The 18,795-nt window shown below is 45.2% G+C and overlaps 1 protein-coding gene across 2 annotated transcripts; it reads right to left on the bottom strand.

Annotated features, from left to right (window-relative positions):
- Positions 1-914: 914 nt before the first annotated feature.
- Positions 915-17,183, bottom strand: mn1b (meningioma 1b). Of its 2 annotated transcripts, none has more exons than XM_040195349.2 (2): positions 12,525-17,183; positions 915-2,299 (listed from the first exon to the last, which is right to left on the bottom strand). In XM_040195349.2, exons 1-2 carry the CDS (start codon positions 16,069-16,071, stop codon positions 2,070-2,072), a joined length of 3,777 nt encoding a protein of 1,258 aa, XP_040051283.2. In that variant the 5' UTR covers positions 16,072-17,183; the 3' UTR covers positions 915-2,069. The 2 variants fall into 2 exon arrangements, with proteins under 2 accessions (XP_040051283.2, XP_077942974.1); XM_078086848.1 differs by lacking the exon at positions 915-2,299 and adding an exon at positions 6,533-8,651.
- Between the last annotated feature and the right edge of the window lie 1,612 nt (positions 17,184-18,795).

Consider the following 18,795-nt stretch of genomic DNA (forward strand, 5'->3'; position numbering starts at 1 on the left):
CAGTGCAATCAGCGTTTATTCCCCAGCCATTTCTCACTTTCTCCCCCCTTCTCTCTCCCTAAACAGGCCCTCCCAGGTGACATGACAGTTTCTCACAAAACCAGTCTCTGCTGTTTGCCAACGCTGCCGCTCTCTGAGCATCACATTCACCACAGGCTCTGCAATACCAGACAGCAGGCGACGGGTACAGCAGCAAGCACAAACACACCTGAACAACACAGACACGCTGCTGCAGGGAGCTGCAGTTTGAGTGTGTGCATGTGCGTCTGCTACACAGCAGTGGTACAGGTTTATCACTAACCCTGTTAGGCAGCATTGACGTCTCCACCTCAGAGCTGGCACGCAAGGGAGTTATTGATTAGCATTAAGCATCCATGCAGATGGCCAATAAAGAGCAGGTGAGCCAAATAGGGCCTGGAGAGTGGGAAGAGGGTAGCTGTGTGTGTGTGTGTGTGTGTGTGTGTGTGTGTGTGTGTGTGTGTGTGTGTGTGTGTGTGTGTGTGTGTGTGTGTGTGTGTGTGTGTGTGTGTGTGTGTGTGTGTGTGTGTGTGTGTGGCTCCAGGTGGAGGAGCGGTTAGTAGGATGGTGTGAGGTCTCCAAAAACAACACAGATGATGAGGAAAACAGGCAAATCAGGGCAGACTTAGTATTGGAGAGAATAATATTTAGCTGTATGATTTAAAGTTTCTTTTTGTTGTATAGGTTGTATTCGGGGTAACGTAGTGATAAGAAGACGTGCGTCCAGCCCCTCTGTAATTAACCGATGACACTAAGGGAACACACACAATATTTTACTGTTGATTAAAAAAAATATGTGCTGTGCAATGAACAACACTATCAAGCTTGTTTCCATTACAGATGTTTTCGTTGGAGACATCTAAAGAGATAAACAGAATTAATTGCAAAATGGAATGTCACCTTTAACGTCATATTTATTGTTATTTAGTTACTCAATAAAACATATACAGATATATACAATATGCAGGAAAACAGACGACTGCACTTTACTTATTATTAAAAAAGAAAACCAAAAACAAATATCAGTTTGTAAATTGCCGTCACAGTCCTCCGTCTATTGTTTCAGAAATTCAAATTAGACAGAAGCTTTATTTAAAGATTACAAGATTGCCTAACACACAGCAAATTTTCTTTTATTATACATGTGCAATACCAATAGCATTTTTTTCAATTCCCTTATTAAACAATCCCTTGACCTCCATTTTCAGTTCTCATTGGCTAAATTGTATGCAAGCTGAGCTTATAAGGATGATAGAAGAGGTGAGTAGAAGACGAGAGAACAGAATAAAGGAATACAAATAATGGCGAACTACAACAAATCATAAATGATTAAGAGCAGCAAATGATAACGGTTAACATTTTCTTTGCCAAAGAGGGGAGAATTGTGTTCACAAAACTGAGTTGAGTTACATTCATGCAAAATCACCCCTCCTTCGATCTTCCTCTTGTTTAGCTTCTAGTGTTCAGGCCACTGCTAATTACACAGTAGGCCGCATAAGGGTGAATGTGCGTGTGTGTGTGTGCGTGTGTGTGTGTGTGTGTGTGGATTGGGTAGTTGTATCACAATACTCAACTGTTATACAATCAAAGCCAATGACAACTGAATATCTCTTATTCTCCATCTTCTGGTGGTCTCCTCCTTGACATTTCTTTATTTTTCCTTTGACAAAAAAAAAATATATATATATATTGATTTGAGGTTTTCCAGATGTGAGAATGGTTAAGCACACACTGTATTGCCCAGCAGTATGTGAGAGAGTGTCCTAAAAGGGTACTGTAAGTCTCAGAGGAAAAGTGTGTTTTTGCGTGCGTGCGTGTGTGTTTGTTTTATTTGTGTAAGAAAGAAGAGATTAGAGGGCGAGAGTGAATGTCTGCGGTGTTGTTTTCACGAGTCTAAATGTCTCTCTGTCCCTGGACAGGCAGGAGTTGTTCGCAGTCGCCTCACCAACACTTTATCGTCATCGGTATCATCATTATCAACATGAATTGTCTTTGAAGCTTTTCTTCGCCTTAATGTTCTTTCCTTCTTCCCGCTGGGCTCCGCTCTTTGCTCAAGTCAGTGCCGCCACAAATGTCCCAAATCGGTTGGAGATATCAGAGTGGAGAGAGCGCCAGGATGAGACGGGCCCCCCTCGGCCCTTACTGTCCCCCAGCTCGTCTGTGCAGTGGACGGACAGGCACTGCAGGTGGTTACCTCCGCTGCTCCCCCCCCCTCCTCCTCCTCCTCCTCCTCCAGCTCCTGGGGCCGCGGCTCCAACCTTACTCTGGGACAGCTCAGATTCTGCAGACAAGCACAGAGAGGAAAATTATAATCAAGACAATATAAAAAACAAAAAACAAACTTGAAGCAAATTGTCATTTACTGATAAAGATAAACCATGATGAACACACTTTTAATTAAACCAGTGTCATTTTCACTTCCCACTCTAAATCTGCTCTGTGAAAATGAATTCAACACTATTCCACCAGCCCATTAAAACCAACCAAAAAAAAGCAGGTTGTAAGCAAAGCTTCCTCTGCTCACACTCCACCTCCTCATGTCTGATGTCTCCAAGTGGCAAAGCAGAAACACAAAAGCGCACACGCATTCATTTGCTCCCAGTCAGGCGCGTAAATGTGGAGCCCTCATGAATGACCTCTGGTCCGAGGGTCAAAGGGCGCGGAGAATACTAGCCTCCAACCCTGCTTGACCTAATTTAGTGATATAATTACCATGCCACGGCATCGACCTGCATCACCAAGGTAGGGAACCCGATATCAAATGGTTGCACCAAGCTTCCGGGAAAATCCATACACAGGTTGATTAAGTCATATCAAATTTTCGTCTGAGATGCGCGCTTCGCATATGGAGAGAAATCACGTTGTGCCGTGCAACGACAAAATTAGTCCCGGGGAAGATTGATGAGGACAGGAAGTGCTTGGCTAAACTATACATAAAAAACGCAGCGTCACATCATCTGCTGAGAGACAAACTGCAGCGTGCTGAGGGGAGGCAGTGATGAATAACGGTTTAGGGGAAAGAGAAACACAACGTTTTGGTGTTGTGACACAAGAGTCCAGAGAAAGTGTGTGTGAAGATGTGAGAAGTCCTTTAATAAAAACCGTCCGCTTTTTCCACCCATCATGAAACAAACAACTACCTTCCTCCGTAAAAGGACGGCAGGCAGATGAGTGTGCTGCACAAAGGCACTTTGGCTTTCCGGTACCGGGTGTCTGAACGAGGAGACGGGCAGAAAACCGCTCTGACAAGCTGAGTTACGTGAGTCAGAGGAGGGAGAGGCAGAGTGACAGACGACAGTCTGGGCGCAGAGGCAGCGCATCACAACACTGCTGCTCACCTGGGAGCGAAGCACCGCGCAGACCTCCCTATCATCCACAACCCTCTGTTTTTTTTTAGCTCATCGTTCTCTGCCACTTAAAAGTATTTTCCTTTTGTTTCGCTCGCTGTCCTCATCTCCCTCCCTCTCTGCTTTCACAAACCCGGAGGCAGAAGAGACACGGCGTTAACAAAACACAGCCGGGGTGGAGCGGGCCAAGCCGGTCCAAGCAACGAGGACAACGGAGAGAAGAAGGGAGGCAGACATGCAGGCAGCGAGGCTGGCTTGCCCCCCAGCCTGTCTGGGCTGCGACCACTGGAATGGAAAAGTGGGAGGGGGGAAGGGGGGAGGGGAGGGGTTGTAAAAAGGTCAGGCAGCCAAGTCTCACGTTGTTCCCCGTTTTGTTTCCCCCCCCTCTGATTGCCGGTCTCTATGCGTTTCCCTCTATCTCCATCTCCCTCCTAAGGAACAGGGCTTAAGTGGGTGATATGGGGGGGGGGCGGTTGGGGCAAAGGGAGGGTTTACAGAAGCGGTGGTGGCGGCGGTGACGAGATCTAACATTTGCCAGAGGGTTCAGTCATACACCTCAGCATGGCGGCTCACCCGCTGCCCTTCTCCCCCGCCCTCCCTCCTTGCCCCTCCCCCTCATCCTCCTCGCCCCTCCACCCACTCACACTCCCTCTTCCCAGCGCGGTGCCCTCCAGCACCCGCCGGCAGCTCATGCTAGCTGGGCACAGCAGGGTCCGCACCGGCCTGAATAGGCAGCCAAGCGTTCCCCTGGCTCACCGCTGACACACAGCGAACTGACAACACGCACAGCCAAAAACACACAACACGCCAACCGCTGCCATACCCACACCAGCCCTCAGCTGCCGCTCCACATGCGCGCACACACACACACACACACACACACACACACACACACACACACGATCGCAGCATGTCACTCCGCTTCAATGCAAGGACAAGAGTGGAAAAAAAACGGAGAAAAAATGTATATGGATCAAATTACAAACATGATGACTCTTTTCTTGCAGGCGCACAAACACACTTAGAAAATGTATCGCTTGTGTCGTGTTCAGATGAAAACTGGATGTTTCAATAAATAAAGAAATGCTGTAAAAAGAGAAATATGTGATTTTTTTTTTCGGTTGTACATTTGTCTCTCTAGTTGAAGACTTGCAGTCCTTCTGAAAGGGCAGATTTATATTTGTAACGATACATTTTTCATTTAACAGCGTATGCAATATACACCACTTGTAAAATACGCCAAACAGTTGACTGGCCTTAGGATTAAAATATCCCCCAGTATTAAAGGGCAGCCAAAAGGCATTCAGGGGATGTGATTTTTATGGAAAAATGGAGACAGCACCCTTAAATTGAAAGCATTATCCATGGCTGCGCATTGCTTCACACGTGGAAAAGGCAGTGTGAAATTCTACATCACACAAGTCTAAATCTCAAATCACCATGACATTTTACACGGAGGGGAAATCTGTTTTTATATATATAATAAGATCTTTCTTGTTATGGCTGTTTAACGTAGAATTCATATCCCCGGTAATATCTCAATAATAGCCTCTTCCACTGGAGGGAACAAGTGCTTATCAGCAGCGAGTGAGGAGGAAAACACCTTAATGAAAAGGGTAACAGTAACAGTGCAGGCAGCTGCGCTAAGCTACGATTACACCTAAATGTCCTTAACCACATTACAGCCAGAAAAGATTACACTGTGATGTGTTAAATAAATACACAATTTAATGTGATGCACTTACATCACTATATCTCTCGCCCCAAGTGCAGTACTTTGTTATTTAGTGCCTGGTGATGATGGTCTCTCACACAGAAACACTCACACACACACACACACACACACACACACACACACATGCACGCACAGAGCAGTGGGGTTTTTGGAGCCGTCTCACAAACACAGCTAGAGACGATTTCAGAGTGGAGCTTGGAGTGTCGCGAAGGCTGGGCGCACAGCGCACCGCTCCGCTTGTCTGGGTGACACCAATGTGTCTGGGAGCTGTCGGCCTGACACGGGTTTACATGTCATATCACACACACACAATTCAAGCAACGCACGGAGGTAAACAATGGCTGCTTCCATTTAATAGTAAGTGTATGTCTCTAAAACCAATATCTAAATTTGAATAAATGACACATGAAGCTGATGCAGATATTGTGACTATTTGTAAAGGAAGATTAGAATCTGAATGAAATGTATTTATTTAAGAAAAGCTTCCCGACGGTGAAAGATCCCAAGAATTGTCAAATTGATTTCCCAGGCCCTAGAATCCCATGCGGCAGGCCTCTGCCCCTTCTCTCCCAAGCTCGACTTCCATGACGACACTTCACCTTTAACCTTGCGCTCTAGAGGGCACGACCCCTTCCTCTGTGAACACAAACCAGCCCAATCAGAATGCTGCGCTGGCTGACAAAAACACCCAAAGGCCTCTGCTCCTATGACAGTGTGTGACATCAGGTCAGATTCCTTTAGCATAACAACTACCACTATGGTCTTGTGAGAGGATTCTGTCTTTGTCAGCACAAAAAAAACCTCACAATCCACAGAGAAAAAGTGAGATTTGAAAAAAAGGGAGTGGGTGCGGGGGAGCAAAGAGAAAGACGTATTCTCTTATGAAAATATAATATATATAATATAATATATATATATATATATATATATATATATATATAAGTTACGGTTCTCTCTATGGCATCTCATCGCCATCTCAGAAGTGACAGTGCATGTAGGTTGTTGCCGAAAAACCCCAAGAAATTTGAAAAATATCCCCCATGTACGTTCAGGGAGGTCTAACTGACGTATATGGGGGCTTCAGATGTATTACCCCCAGGTATCACCTGCCCCAGGGGGTGGTACATTGGGCTCCCTCCAGACCTAACTGATGAAATACGGCCGTTCCCTCGGAGTATAAGGAGGATTTCAAGAGGCATCTAGGGGGACATTTCTCACACAACGGTTATATTTGGTTTCAATTTCTCTGAGTTCTCTGGCCTGCGACATAAAGGGCAAAACAACTTGCCCGAGCAGGCGCTGCTCTTAGCATTCGCTACCTCGTCTCCAGCAACATTCCCATCTCCTTGAACCCATAGCCCACCCCCCCCCACCCCCGCCCCTCTCCCCGCACCACCAGCAGTGCTTAGGAAACCAAACACAAATCAGAACATGGGAAGTGATTTAGTGGCTCCTTCATAACTCACAAACACGTCCAGGACCTGGACTGCACTTGTTTCAGCACAGTGCTGCAACACTTTGCTTTCCGTGTTTTCACCTCTCTGGAAAAGGTCGGCCACACGTGAAACCAGTTGCAATTCTTAGGTTACAAAGCACATGCATGATAGAGGCTTTTGTTTTTAGTGAGAATAATAGTGGAATATATCAATTCTGTTCCCCAAACTAAAAAACTCAAGATTTAATCACAGATCACAATAAAAAACGCACAATAAGTTAAGGTGAGGAAGTTTCAATAATGCTTTTATCTACAGGGGCCTTGTGATCTGTTTCCTTTATACGAAGAATAAGATAATAAGAATATCCCCTAACAAAGATGTGTGTGTATTCCATTTGTGATTAAATAAAACATATTTGTTTCTTACCAAAATGTAAGACAAGGTGAAGATCAGTGCCATTTTAAGAGATTTAAGGATAGAGGTTGTTTGTTTCAAACCGGATAATTTCACGTGATATTAAATTTAACTATTTTCTCTCCCATAAATGTAAACCTATCATACATTACCACTATCTCTCTTACTTTCTCTTTCAATCAGCCTCTTCTGTCCCCCAGGAGGAACAGCACCAGTGTCATAACCCATTTGTCAAACGCTCAATACAAATTAAAGGCATCTGACAACGACCTGTATGGCTAATGACATAAATGCTGCTGGCAGCGTGACAACATTTAAACCTCTGAAAACACACGCACACACACACACACCTTTTAAAAGCTAAACTTGTACATATGAACCTCAGAAACCTTTCAGTAGCTACTTTCTTTTCCTTCAACGAGACAGTGGAGATTCTGAGGCACGTCACACACATCCGCGATGGAAGGTTTGAAACGCTTCGCTCTGTGCATCTCCCAGATAAACTCAGCTTTCCCTTCCCTGCTGCATCCAGGGAGAATATTTACCACATGCTGAGACAAGTTTTATTTTATTCCAACAGCCTTCCCAGGGGAAAACAAAACACCGGATGAGCTGCTATTTTGAAGAGTTGAAAATCCAGCAAGGCCTGACACCTTTGTTCATTTTTTTCCTCTCTTCATCAGTCACCAACACGCTTTTTAATGGGCTTCCTTTGACTGTCACTAGTGCTCAATGTCTTGCAAAGAGCCTGAGAACTTGCACACACAAACAGATAGCATATAAACAAACACGAATACACACACCCACAAATGCAGTCTTATATTCCAGACACTTTAAATGCATGATGGGTGCTTTTCAGTCCTGCACGATTTACAACTCGAGTAAATACTCTTAAATATTTTCAACACATTAGTATTAAGTGAGCGTGCTCCGCCGAGCGAGACACCTGAGATCGGGCGCTGGAGCTGTTGAGCCTGACGGAGTCTAAATAAATCAAACTGTATGTCTTCACCTGACAAATCCACCATATCAAGTTGCAGTGTCTACAAACCTGCCCTTCGTCACACACTCTCGTGCATACCAGTAAAAAATCTAAAACATGCAGTGAGAGCAGAAATACGACATAACAGGAAAATGATTTCTCTGTTGTTGAGGAGGACGTTCGTTTCTAAAAAACAACAACATTCAAACCATGTATATATGTCGCTGAACTGAGCACCTAATGACATAAACTCGCTGTTTCTACGTAGCCACGCACAATACGTCAGTAACCAAGTCCACTTAAAAAGGAGCCTGAGAATGAATTATGACTTTGGGAAACAATAATACCAGGGCTAATTGCTATGATTATCATAATGATTATCATTATTGCAGTGTACGAGTGTGTAAGGAGCTTAGTGGGTGTGTGCTGTTGTAGAGTCGATACGAAACAACTGGTAATGACAGGTAAAGAACATAGACGGCCCCGGGCTGTTTTCCACATTCAAGTATGTGCCAATCACTTTATACCTTTTTTTAGAAAGAAAAAAAAAAGAAATAGAAATTACTGGTGTGATTTGTGGGGTTGTTGTCGTACTGAAATGTCAAAGGCAGGTGGTCTCACAGGATTGTTCTCCACGGTGGAAAATCAACACGCCTCTTTCATTGGATTTAAGTGCTTTCTAGTAGGTGTGATAAGATGCAAGTTCCCTCTTTTCAAACCTGTCAAAGTCAGAGCAAAAGAGATTTGATCAGGATTAGAGCGTTTTACAGGCTGATTTCTGAGAGTCAAGGGAAAGACTGTTCCACGAGGTTAACAATGAAATGTCTTAACTGTGCTGGTAAAAAAAAAAAAAAAAAGTAGGTGCGTGTGGCAAAAAAAGTAAAAATAACTGAATCACTTCCTTCGCCTGCTGGTTGCCTGTTATCAACGCTGTGCATGAGTTTCCAAATAAACTGCCGGCACTGGCTAAGATATACTGATGAGAAGGGAAGAGGAAGAGCGCAAAAAGACATATTTAAAAGGGGGAAATGGTATTAACTGACACCGTACAAGGAAAAGTTGCTGTGTGCACCTCTGCTCTTTCCCTCAGCACAAGAAGCGCATTCGCACACAAGACTTGTGCTACATGCTGTTACAAAGCGAGGAGGCCAAATATGGGGTCCAAAGGGGGTCCTTACTGCAGCACCCATCACTTTGAGCAAGCGAGCAGGGGGCCGAGAGAGAGGGAGGTGGGATCCACTGGGTGAACAGAATGAGAGTCCTCTACAATAAGAACAGTTTCAGCTATTGGTTACATTCAAACGTTCCCAGGAAGGCTAAAGATTACATTTCTTATTTGAATCATGGGATGATTTGTGACTCCTGCAGCCTCTTTTGCTTACAGCGTTAACACAATCAACAAAATGATCTGAAGTTTTACACAACGTCACCTGAAACACTTCTAGCGAAGAACTAAAAGAGCGATGGAAACATTAACTGAGTGCAACCTGCAATCTACTGCAATCTGCAGTAAACTCCTGTGCAGCACCAAAGTACACACCAAAGCGTGATTCAGGTGTTAACATTTTCATCATTAAAAGTACACCTGTTATCAGCAGCGATTTAAAAAAAATTGAATTAAATTAAATGCAACAAATAATCATAATGTTTGAGATCTCAAATCCAAATCTTAACCCTCGTCAGAAACATCTCATATTTAACTAACATTGTAGTTATGAGCTGAATGAAAAAGTACTCTAATTTCTGTTACAATTAATTTAATTGAAAAATGTTTAATATTTGGGTATTTTAGAGAATAAATAATCCTGATAATATCAAGATGATAACAAAAATGTTTTTAAGTAATTATAAACAGTTGCGCCTTCACTGGCATTACATCAATCAATTTTCTTCCTTTTAACAATTTTATCTTATGAATCGGCCTGATTTATTTCAAATTAGCGTAACTGACAGTATCTGCAAAAGTGTTGCATATTGTTGCGTGCAGAGGACTAGACTGACTGGTAAAGTTGGATGTTTCTTGCAGTGTAAAACGCCTGTGGGATGCTGCTTTTAAGGAACTACTCTGTGGGCTATGACTTATCTTAAATTATTATGTTATTTTGCTCCCTTCTGTGTCGCCAAAGCATCAGATTCAATCTCGAAATCCCCCTCCTCCCCTCCCAAATACACCTCCACCCTTTTTTCATCTTTGCTGTCTGAAGCACTCAAATGAGAAACTGTCAGGAGCAGTGATTTGTGCTAACTAGCTATCGATCGCTCCAGAGCTGCATGCCTCGTGTCCAATGCAGGGAGGGCTGAGGGAGGAGAGAAGGAGACAGGAGATGGAAATAGAAAGGAGGGGAGAGGAAATGAGAGCAGAAATTGGACTATTCTACGTTTAAATACCCACTGATAGTTATGTTATTAAACGTGTTATCAGCAAAAGAGAAATTAAAAGAGTGAGAGCAACAGGGCGACCGGGGCTGACTGCTTATCAGAGTTGGGTTTCCGACTCAAAATAATACTCATTAATCAATATCCAGAGTGATTATATTAGGCTACTTATCATCACTTGGCATCAGAAGGCTTATTTCACTGTTGACACACTAAATGCTGGCTTCTTTTGGGAGGGGGGGTCATATACATACACACACACACACACACACACACACACACACACACACACACACACACACATGTATTTATAGATAGATAGCTAGATCAACAGATAGATAGATAGATATCGACTAACTAATAGGAAGGGAAAAAAAGCCACATTGTTCAATAGTCTTGTCACTACTCCTCTGATTTAGCTGAGGACCGTGAGCGCCATTTGTGAAGGAGAACAAATACCTGCCTGAGGTGGAATGTGCTTTAATAATTCTCAATCAAATTAAAAAGGAAGTTTAAACTACACGTTATTTTTCTGCTGATTTACAATCGTTGCGCCCGGTGATATTAGTCACATCTCCGACCTAATGGCATCGGTGTTAGTACCCGACACCCTGTGCTCAGTCTCGTATAAACAATGCGCCTGGACGCTCCACGCGGTGCGCGCCCCCGCGCCTCTCTGCACCCGCAAGGATCAGGACAAAGAGGCGCTCACGCGCTCGGTGCTCCCCACGTTTAAATGCATCTTATATCCACGCATCCACGGCGCTTTCAGTAGGTTATCCACGACAACACGCACTTCGGCCACATTTTCTGGCAGGCAGCAAATCAACCATATTTGCTGCTTTGGTCGGAATTTATTTGGGAACAGCTAACGAAAAGAAAAAAAGGAAAACATTACTGAATAAATAGGCATTAATAAAAGGAAATATCCAACCGCATTTAATTAATGCAATTACCTAATTCAGCAATTATGATGCATATAAATTGATATGATTCATATGAATAAAAGCAACGATACAATAATAATAATAATAATAAAGTAGTATTCATAAGAATATTAACTACTTTGATTATCGTTAATAGTATTACTGTTATACGCAAGATAATTAACGAAATTAATCTGCAGCAAAGTACAGGTGAAAATATATCCCTGTTATGATTTTAGACCGAACATGAAAACAATAAAATGAAACAACATGAAACCACGAACCTTCATATACAGACTGTAATATCTCCGTCTCCGTTAAGAAAACTGCATCGCTTACTTGAGGCCAGAACAATTTACATTTTCTTTTAGAAACTTTTTATTCTAAAGACTCCTAAATTACTGCCACAATATTTGTACGCTACATTCATATATATTATGAAATATATATATAACCTACTTAACAACATTCGAACTACAATTTCGAAACACAAACTATTAAAAGTAAATTAAATATTTCCCATGGAAAATGTAAATAGATATTGAATCGCTGTATTCATTCCTCCATCCTATCTAATCCTTGAAATCCTTTCCTGCCAATCTAAAATCAATCCACTTTCACCAGCTCTGTATTATTCCATGGTAATAACAAAAACAAACACGTACCGAGGCGAGGGGAACCCCGCTGCGCTAACGCATATCCTCAAAAAGCTATTAATCTTCTCAATGTAGTTGTTCACCCTGAAAACCCAGATAAAGAACCTCAGGAAATGTTTACTTTACTTGAGCTGTTCTTTTGAAGTGCCTATACAATGAAGACACGTAGACAAATACACTGTGGTTCGTTTGCTGGTCGGATGGCATTTAAAAGCTCCACGGTGAAAAAAAAAACGGACACAATTTAACAAGAGAAATACCGCATGAATATTATTCTTTTAATTTCTTTGTAAAGACCATTCAATGTGCTCTTTCTGTAGGCTAAACCACTCAAATTGAAATGCTCTAGTTAAATAGAGACGGCTGCTTTCTCGCGGAGAAATATGCACAAAAGGTCCTTCATTATCAGCGTTAACAGAGCATTTAATCTATTATGTATGTGATGTTACACTGCATTTCTGATCAAGTAATTAACATTTTAAGGGAAGAAATTCTCAAATGTAAACTAAATTATTGAGCAAAATTGATCATTTTGTGAACTCTGTGTTGCATTTTTGAGAGGGAGTTAAGGAGAAAGAAAGAAGGGAATGTACATGAGTAAAATATAACAAAAGAGACAAAACTGTTTATTTACCTTCTTTGCTGCTGTTTTGGCCCTTGTTCTTTTCCCATGGTCCCATGGCCTTGTCATCTTCTGACCCGTCCATCATGGCCTTGTCACTGGGCACGTACCAGGTGGCGTGCTGCTCTGCCATGAGGGTGTCAAGGTCAATAGTGCCCATTGAGCCCTTCCCAGCATCGGGACTGCAGCCTGCCAGCTCATTGTCTCCGTTCTGTGAGGGACAGTCACCATTCTTTTTGCCATTTTTCATGGCCAGGGGCTGGTCCTCAGAGATACTGAATTGCTGCCGCTGTAGCTGTATCTGGGCCTGCAGAATCTCTAGCGGGTGGATTTCCTCCTGACCAGAGGTGCTGGATGGAGTGCGTACCTGCTCCACCCCAGGAGTGCCTGGGTGGCTCACCCCGCTGGCCCCTGTGCCCCCACCAGCATTCAGTCCGTAGCTGTCTGGCGGCGAGGTAGTGTGATTGTTAATGCCCATGCCTAAAGGCTTCTGTCCGTTCATCAAGCCATGGTCACTCCTCTGCATTTTGGGGGAGCCTGTGATCATAGGGCTGCGATTAGACTTGGAGGCAGAGGCGCCTCCCGCATCCGAGCTGGAGGACACCTCGTCCTCGTTGCCGTAGTGGGTGCTGACATCGTCAGGAAAGTCCACCCGCGGTGAGCTACTTTCAGACTTGGCAACACTTTGAATGCCACTGTCCAAGGAAGACATCAAATCGGCCTGATCCCCCAACATTAGGTCTCCTCCTTTTCCCCAAGACGGTGATTGGAGGTGTTTCTCATGGGGTGTACCCCCACCCCTCTCCCCAACACCAGCAGAGGGGGTCTGCTGGCCTGGACTTACAACAGGGTTACCATTGTCAGGGGAAAAAAAAATTCCAGGGCTCACATGACCACTGTCTCTTTTTCTCCTGCCTCTCCCTCTCCCACTCCCTGTTGTTGCCTTCCCCTCACTGCATGGGGTAGCGTCCATGTTGTAATTTGGGGAGAGGGCACTGGCTTCCCCCTGCACCGTCTGGCTTTGACTTGTGGGCTTAGAGTTGCTATTCCCAGTGCCAGGCATCTGGCTGTTCTGGGAAGTGCTACTCTGAAAATATTCAGGTCCAGCACTGCCAGTCCCATTAGATGTGCTGCTATTAATGTCCTGCTCTGTCTGACTCAATTTTCGCTTGCCCTCATTTTGGTTCTTCTTGTTGAAGGTAACGTTAAGATTGGGGGCCCCAAGGCTAGCAATCATGTTCTGGCAAGCCGTGGACAGGGCCGCCAGGCAGCTCTGGCCAAAAACACTGTCTTTAGCGCTGGTTTTGCTGAAGTTCCCGAGGGAGAGAGCTCCCAGCTTACTAACAGACGGCCGCTGGCCTGGGGGGAACTCAGACTGAGAAGGGTAGCTCGCTGGTGATGTGTTCACCCCCTGGGGAGCGCTGTGGGCAGGACCCTGACGGTTAGCCCCCCCATAGGGAAAAGTTGGCTGTGCTCCCATCGGAGGTGCAGGAAATTCAGCTGCCCGCCTCTCTGCTGGGGCATTCGGATGCCCCGTTCCCGCTCCTGGCGACTGCATTTGTGAGAGATTGCCCATGTTGCCGCTGAATTGTGAGTGCATGCCCGGGGAATGGAGAGCCTGTACATGACCATCTCCTGGTATTCTCATGGGCTCCTGCATGCCCATGCCTGGCCTAAAGATCATTCCGGCTCCGTTTTGCTGTAGCCCCATGTCATGGGGCCCCGATTCATTACCCGCTCCACCCATGCGCCGTGACATCATCTCCCCTGGTGGGTGGTTCCCTTGAAACCAGGAGTTCTCCTGAGTTACATGAGGATTTTGTCCATCAATGTTGGGCATCCTGCCAGCATTCTCCCTGTCAAAGCCGGGTTGGGGCATGTTCCCCACTGGGCCTCCGTGAGTCATTGGGCCAGGAGGTACATCGCCATGGTGACCCAGCTGCTGCAGACTGGGCTGCCTCATTCTCTGCTGTTGGTTGCGCGATGCCATTTGTTTTATCATCATGGCTGCATTCTGCCGCTGCTGTAGAGACTGCTGCTCAGGCCCTGGATGCTGAAGGGGACCTGGTGGGAAGCCTTCACTCACAGGTGGGGTGAACTCACCAGGTAGGCCGGCATATGCAGAGGGAGAGAGGTGGTTATCCATTCCACCACACCAGCCTTCACCGCCATGTGCATTCGGAAAGTCAAATCGCGGTCTTTTCGCCATGTTCATATAAGGAGAGTCAAAGTGTTGCAGCCTCTGATTTGGCGGTTGTTGGGAGGGGGGAGGAGCTGGTTGTTGCATATTAAACATGGGGTCCCCATAGGGGTGCATACCCCTATTTTCCAGTCTGTGAATGGGATACTCAAACTGGTTGTGTGGGCCAGGCATCATGACCCCTCCATCCAGAATGTTAGGGTTAGTAGCGCCAGGCTCGGCCTGAGGGGGTCGGGGGAGGCCAGGGGGGCATGAATTCTGTCTGGCTATCAAGCCAGCTTGTTGTTGCTGCTGCTGCATGAGAGAATGTCTTGCATTGACCCCCGGCTCGATTCCCACGGGCACCTTACGACCATTTCCAAAACGCTCAAAAAACACTCCATGCTGAGGCTGCTGGGGTTGCTGGGGCTGTGGTGGCGGCTGGTGTCCCTTAGGGATGCCCGGCATACCTGAGGTCCGTGGCATGCCAGGGTTCCCTGGGAAATTAGCACTGGGGACAGGCCTTCCTGGGCCAAAATGGGGTATCTGAGATTCTGATTCTGATGGGGAAAATACATGTACATCAAAATGTCCAGATGGGGGCTCACTTGGGAAGTTATACTCTAATCCCTCTACAGCTCCCTGGTTGGGCATTCGCCGAGACTCTAGGCCGTGAGACTCAGAGGAGGAGGATGAGGAGGACGGGAGACCGTGGAAGGATGCTGCTCTGTTAGGTGACTGGTCCAAGGGTAGACAGGGGGCGGGGACCGCATGGCTGACACTGGGAGGGCCGTGATGTTGAAAGTCAGGCATGTTACCAGGCCGTTGCTGCTGTTGCTGCTGCTGCTGCGGGGGAAAGCCATCCCCTGCCTGCGCCTCAGCGAGAGGATCAAATCCTTCTCCAAAGCCCTGCTGTGGTCCCATGCCATTGTTGTTGTAGCCCATTAGCCGGCCACCATGCAGACATGATGATCCTGGCTCTGGGCCTCCAAAATTTCCACCGAAATGAGGGTGAGGTTGGTGGGGGTGAGGTTGATGGCCGTGAGGATGCCCTTGGTGAGGTTGCTGGTTGTTAAAAAATCCATGCATGGGTCCTTGCTGCTGCTGCTGCTGAAGTCCGCTGCCTGCATGCATGTCCGAGTGGCCCCGCGGGTGAAAGCCCCCGTACTGTTCTCCGTTCATGTTCATATTGAGCCCGAGCATTTGCGGTTCGCTCAGAGAGCCCATGCCGGGTTCCACGGCTCCCGGCGGGCCGCCAGCGTGAAAACCCGGACTTTTATAATGAGAGCCCATGTTCAGTCTCGATAGGTTTATGTTTCTCTCTGATTGGCGAGGGTTTCTGCTATTAATCTGAGAAGCAAACTGCTCCAGCCCAAACATACTCCCCTGCAATCAATCCCACATGACGGCCAGTTTGCCTGACATCAGCGCACTGTCTGTTTTTTTTTTTTTTTTTACAGTCTGTCCCCAAAAGGAAAAAAAAAGATATAAAGAAATTGTTCAAATGTCTAATGATCAAACTGATTTGTATTCTTTAAATGTTGAAACGCGTGAAATAAGTTAATCATTGCGTTTTATCAATTGTTTTTTGTTTTTCAACTTCTCCAAGGACGCGGGCGCGAGAGGGAATAGACTGTCCAAATACGCACGCAAACTGTGTTCCGGCTCCCGTGTTTATGCGCGCATTTGACGGCTCTGCCTTTTGTCTTTGATTAAGCAAACGCACATAGAACACTGTTATTTAACTTGCTGCACGGGTAACCTACCATAGTCCAAAGTTTTTCTGTGCGCTTTTCTTCGGCGCGAACGTGACAAAAAAGCATCTCCTTGACGAACTAAAAGATCGGGAGCGATCGAATAGGTAATATGACAATTTCTGTCAGCTATTAATTGTTTATTCCAGTCCAATGTCAAAAGTCAAAAGTCCCGGAGCGACTTTTTGTATAAGGTCCCATACTGGAAAAAAAGAGGAAAAAGTCCAATATGAGCCGGATAGTTTAAACTACCCCTGCAGCCTTAGAGCAGAAAAAAAAGATTTCTTGAAATAAACACTTTCTTCTAATGTCTTTCAATATCACGCTAACTGCCAAGCAGACATGTAGCTCAAAAGTCCAATGTGATCGAAAGTCCACAATCTCCAACCCAGGCACCGGAGAACCGGAGCGTCAGTTAACGCGACCTGGACCCGGAGCAGCGCGGCGTGCACTACCCGCACTCCACAACCACGGAGCTGCTGCACAGCATCCTTCGCCCGCTGCCGGTCGCGCGCCTCGCAGAGAAGCGCCTTTTGCCTGAAGTCCTCGCGGTGCGTTTCGCTCCTAACGTGCGCGTCCCTCCGTGTGCCGAGTCGTGCCTGGTGTGGTCTGAGTGCACTTTGGAGCGATTCACAGACACACTCTCACTTCGCACTGCCGCTTGGCGCTGTGTGAGCCTGCAACAAGTTTTGCATTTTTGCAGCCGCTTCCATCAATGAACCCTCCGCCAATCAGAAGGCCCGTAGAAAGCTTCCAGGGCGGGACAAACGCTTTTAAGGTGGTCCATGGGATTGCGCAAAAAATAAAAAATCGGACGTAAGAAATGGCTTTTACTTGAAATGTAATGTTTTTGACGAAATAGCGCAGTATTTTGCACATTAAAACCGTCCATCACGTTTGAATATTCTTTTTTCTTCCAAAACGATTTATTTCTTTGCCACAGAATTGCGGTCTACAACAATCGAGGTGATGGATACAGTTCTGAAACTCCCGTTTCCTCCGCAGGAGAATGAAGTGGATTTCAACATCGTGCCGATCAGTCCTCTTCCCTTATGAACAAACTTTAGCGCTGCACACACTCATCTGAGAAGTGATCAGTACTTCGTTTGGCATTAACATTTCATTACAACAACATAAAGCTCAATGTGATAACTTGCACCAATAACAACAAGCGATTGTTGAAGGAAAAGACGAGCGAAGCTCTTTAAAAGATTTATAAATGAGAGACGGTCTCGCAATGAACACTGTGAATCCACCCTGTTCAGGTGTGTATGTGCTGAATGGTGATATAGTAAATATTGTACTCAGTAGATGGATTTGCAGAGATATGATGGCCAATCATATACGTTACGTAAATATATTGAACCTTGGTGGAAGGAAATAGATCCATATTATCGCGTGTGTGTGTGTGTGTGTGTGTGTGTGTGTGTGTGTGTGTGTGTGTGTGTGTGTGTGTGTGTGTGTGTGTGTGTGTGTGTGTGTGTGTCCAATCAATCTGGCCCCAGTCGTGTGAATTTGTGTCCCAACGGGAAGAAAATCCTCCTTAAAAGACCATCTGAACTAAATCATGTGGACGATATTGGGCTTCGGTTCCGATAGTCAATAGCATTCTCTCAGTGTTATAATCTGTGAAATAGAACAAATTTCAAAGGTTAAATTAGGATAAGTTACTTTATAGGTTAATTAGCCGCAGGCCTACAAAGGCCGAAGTTATCTGTGGAAGGTTAAGTGGTGCAACAACCCGAGATAAGATATTCAAATATTGCAAATGGTTCATCTTCAGGTTCGTGCGTTTGATTAAAAAATCCGAATATAAGGAATTCAGACATAGTAGTCATTTTAAGAAGATTTATATTTCATTTAATTGCACACCATAGCCTTGAGTTTTTCCTCAGGCACGTTTCGGATGGTGTATTCATTGTTATGTAATTAAGAATGTGTGTTCATGTCGTCTGTAGCTCTTGAGTCTCTGTCTGCGTCTTTTAGTGTAGTCGGTTGTGGATTTCGGAGACACCCTGGACCTTCTTTCCCTGGTGAATATTGAAGTGACCAAGTTCACATGCAATTTTCGCGTGTCAAATTTAAACTGTTTGGCGTTAGCGGTCATAGTTTCAAATAATAGATCCTGCAATTATTTTTGATTGTTTGCGTTCGGGGAATCTGGCCTCATAAGATTAACAAAACTAATTTATTTCAAATAAAAGGCAACATTTGGGAATACTGAATACAAATATAATTCCATTTCACTAGAAGGGACAGTTTCTTTAGTGATACTAGAACGTCGTATTATAATGTCCCCGGCAGTGGGGACAGTGGACATTTAAAGAAGTTGGTGGCAGACGTCTCTGCA

This window comes from Gasterosteus aculeatus, chromosome 13, assembly GCF_964276395.1.
Source record: "Gasterosteus aculeatus chromosome 13, fGasAcu3.hap1.1, whole genome shotgun sequence".
Lineage (NCBI taxonomy): Eukaryota > Metazoa > Chordata > Actinopteri > Perciformes > Gasterosteidae > Gasterosteus > Gasterosteus aculeatus.

Bases quoted from the DNA above. Each gene is read 5' to 3' on its own strand.
- mn1b (XM_040195349.2), bottom strand. From the start codon at position 16,071: ATGTTTGGGCTGGAGCAGTTTGCTTCTCAGATTAATAGCAGAAACCCT. The intron at 2,300-12,524 runs GTAAATAAACAG...GCTTGTCTGCAG, and splicing joins CCAAAACAGCAGCAAAGAAG to AATCTGAGCTGTCCCAGAGT.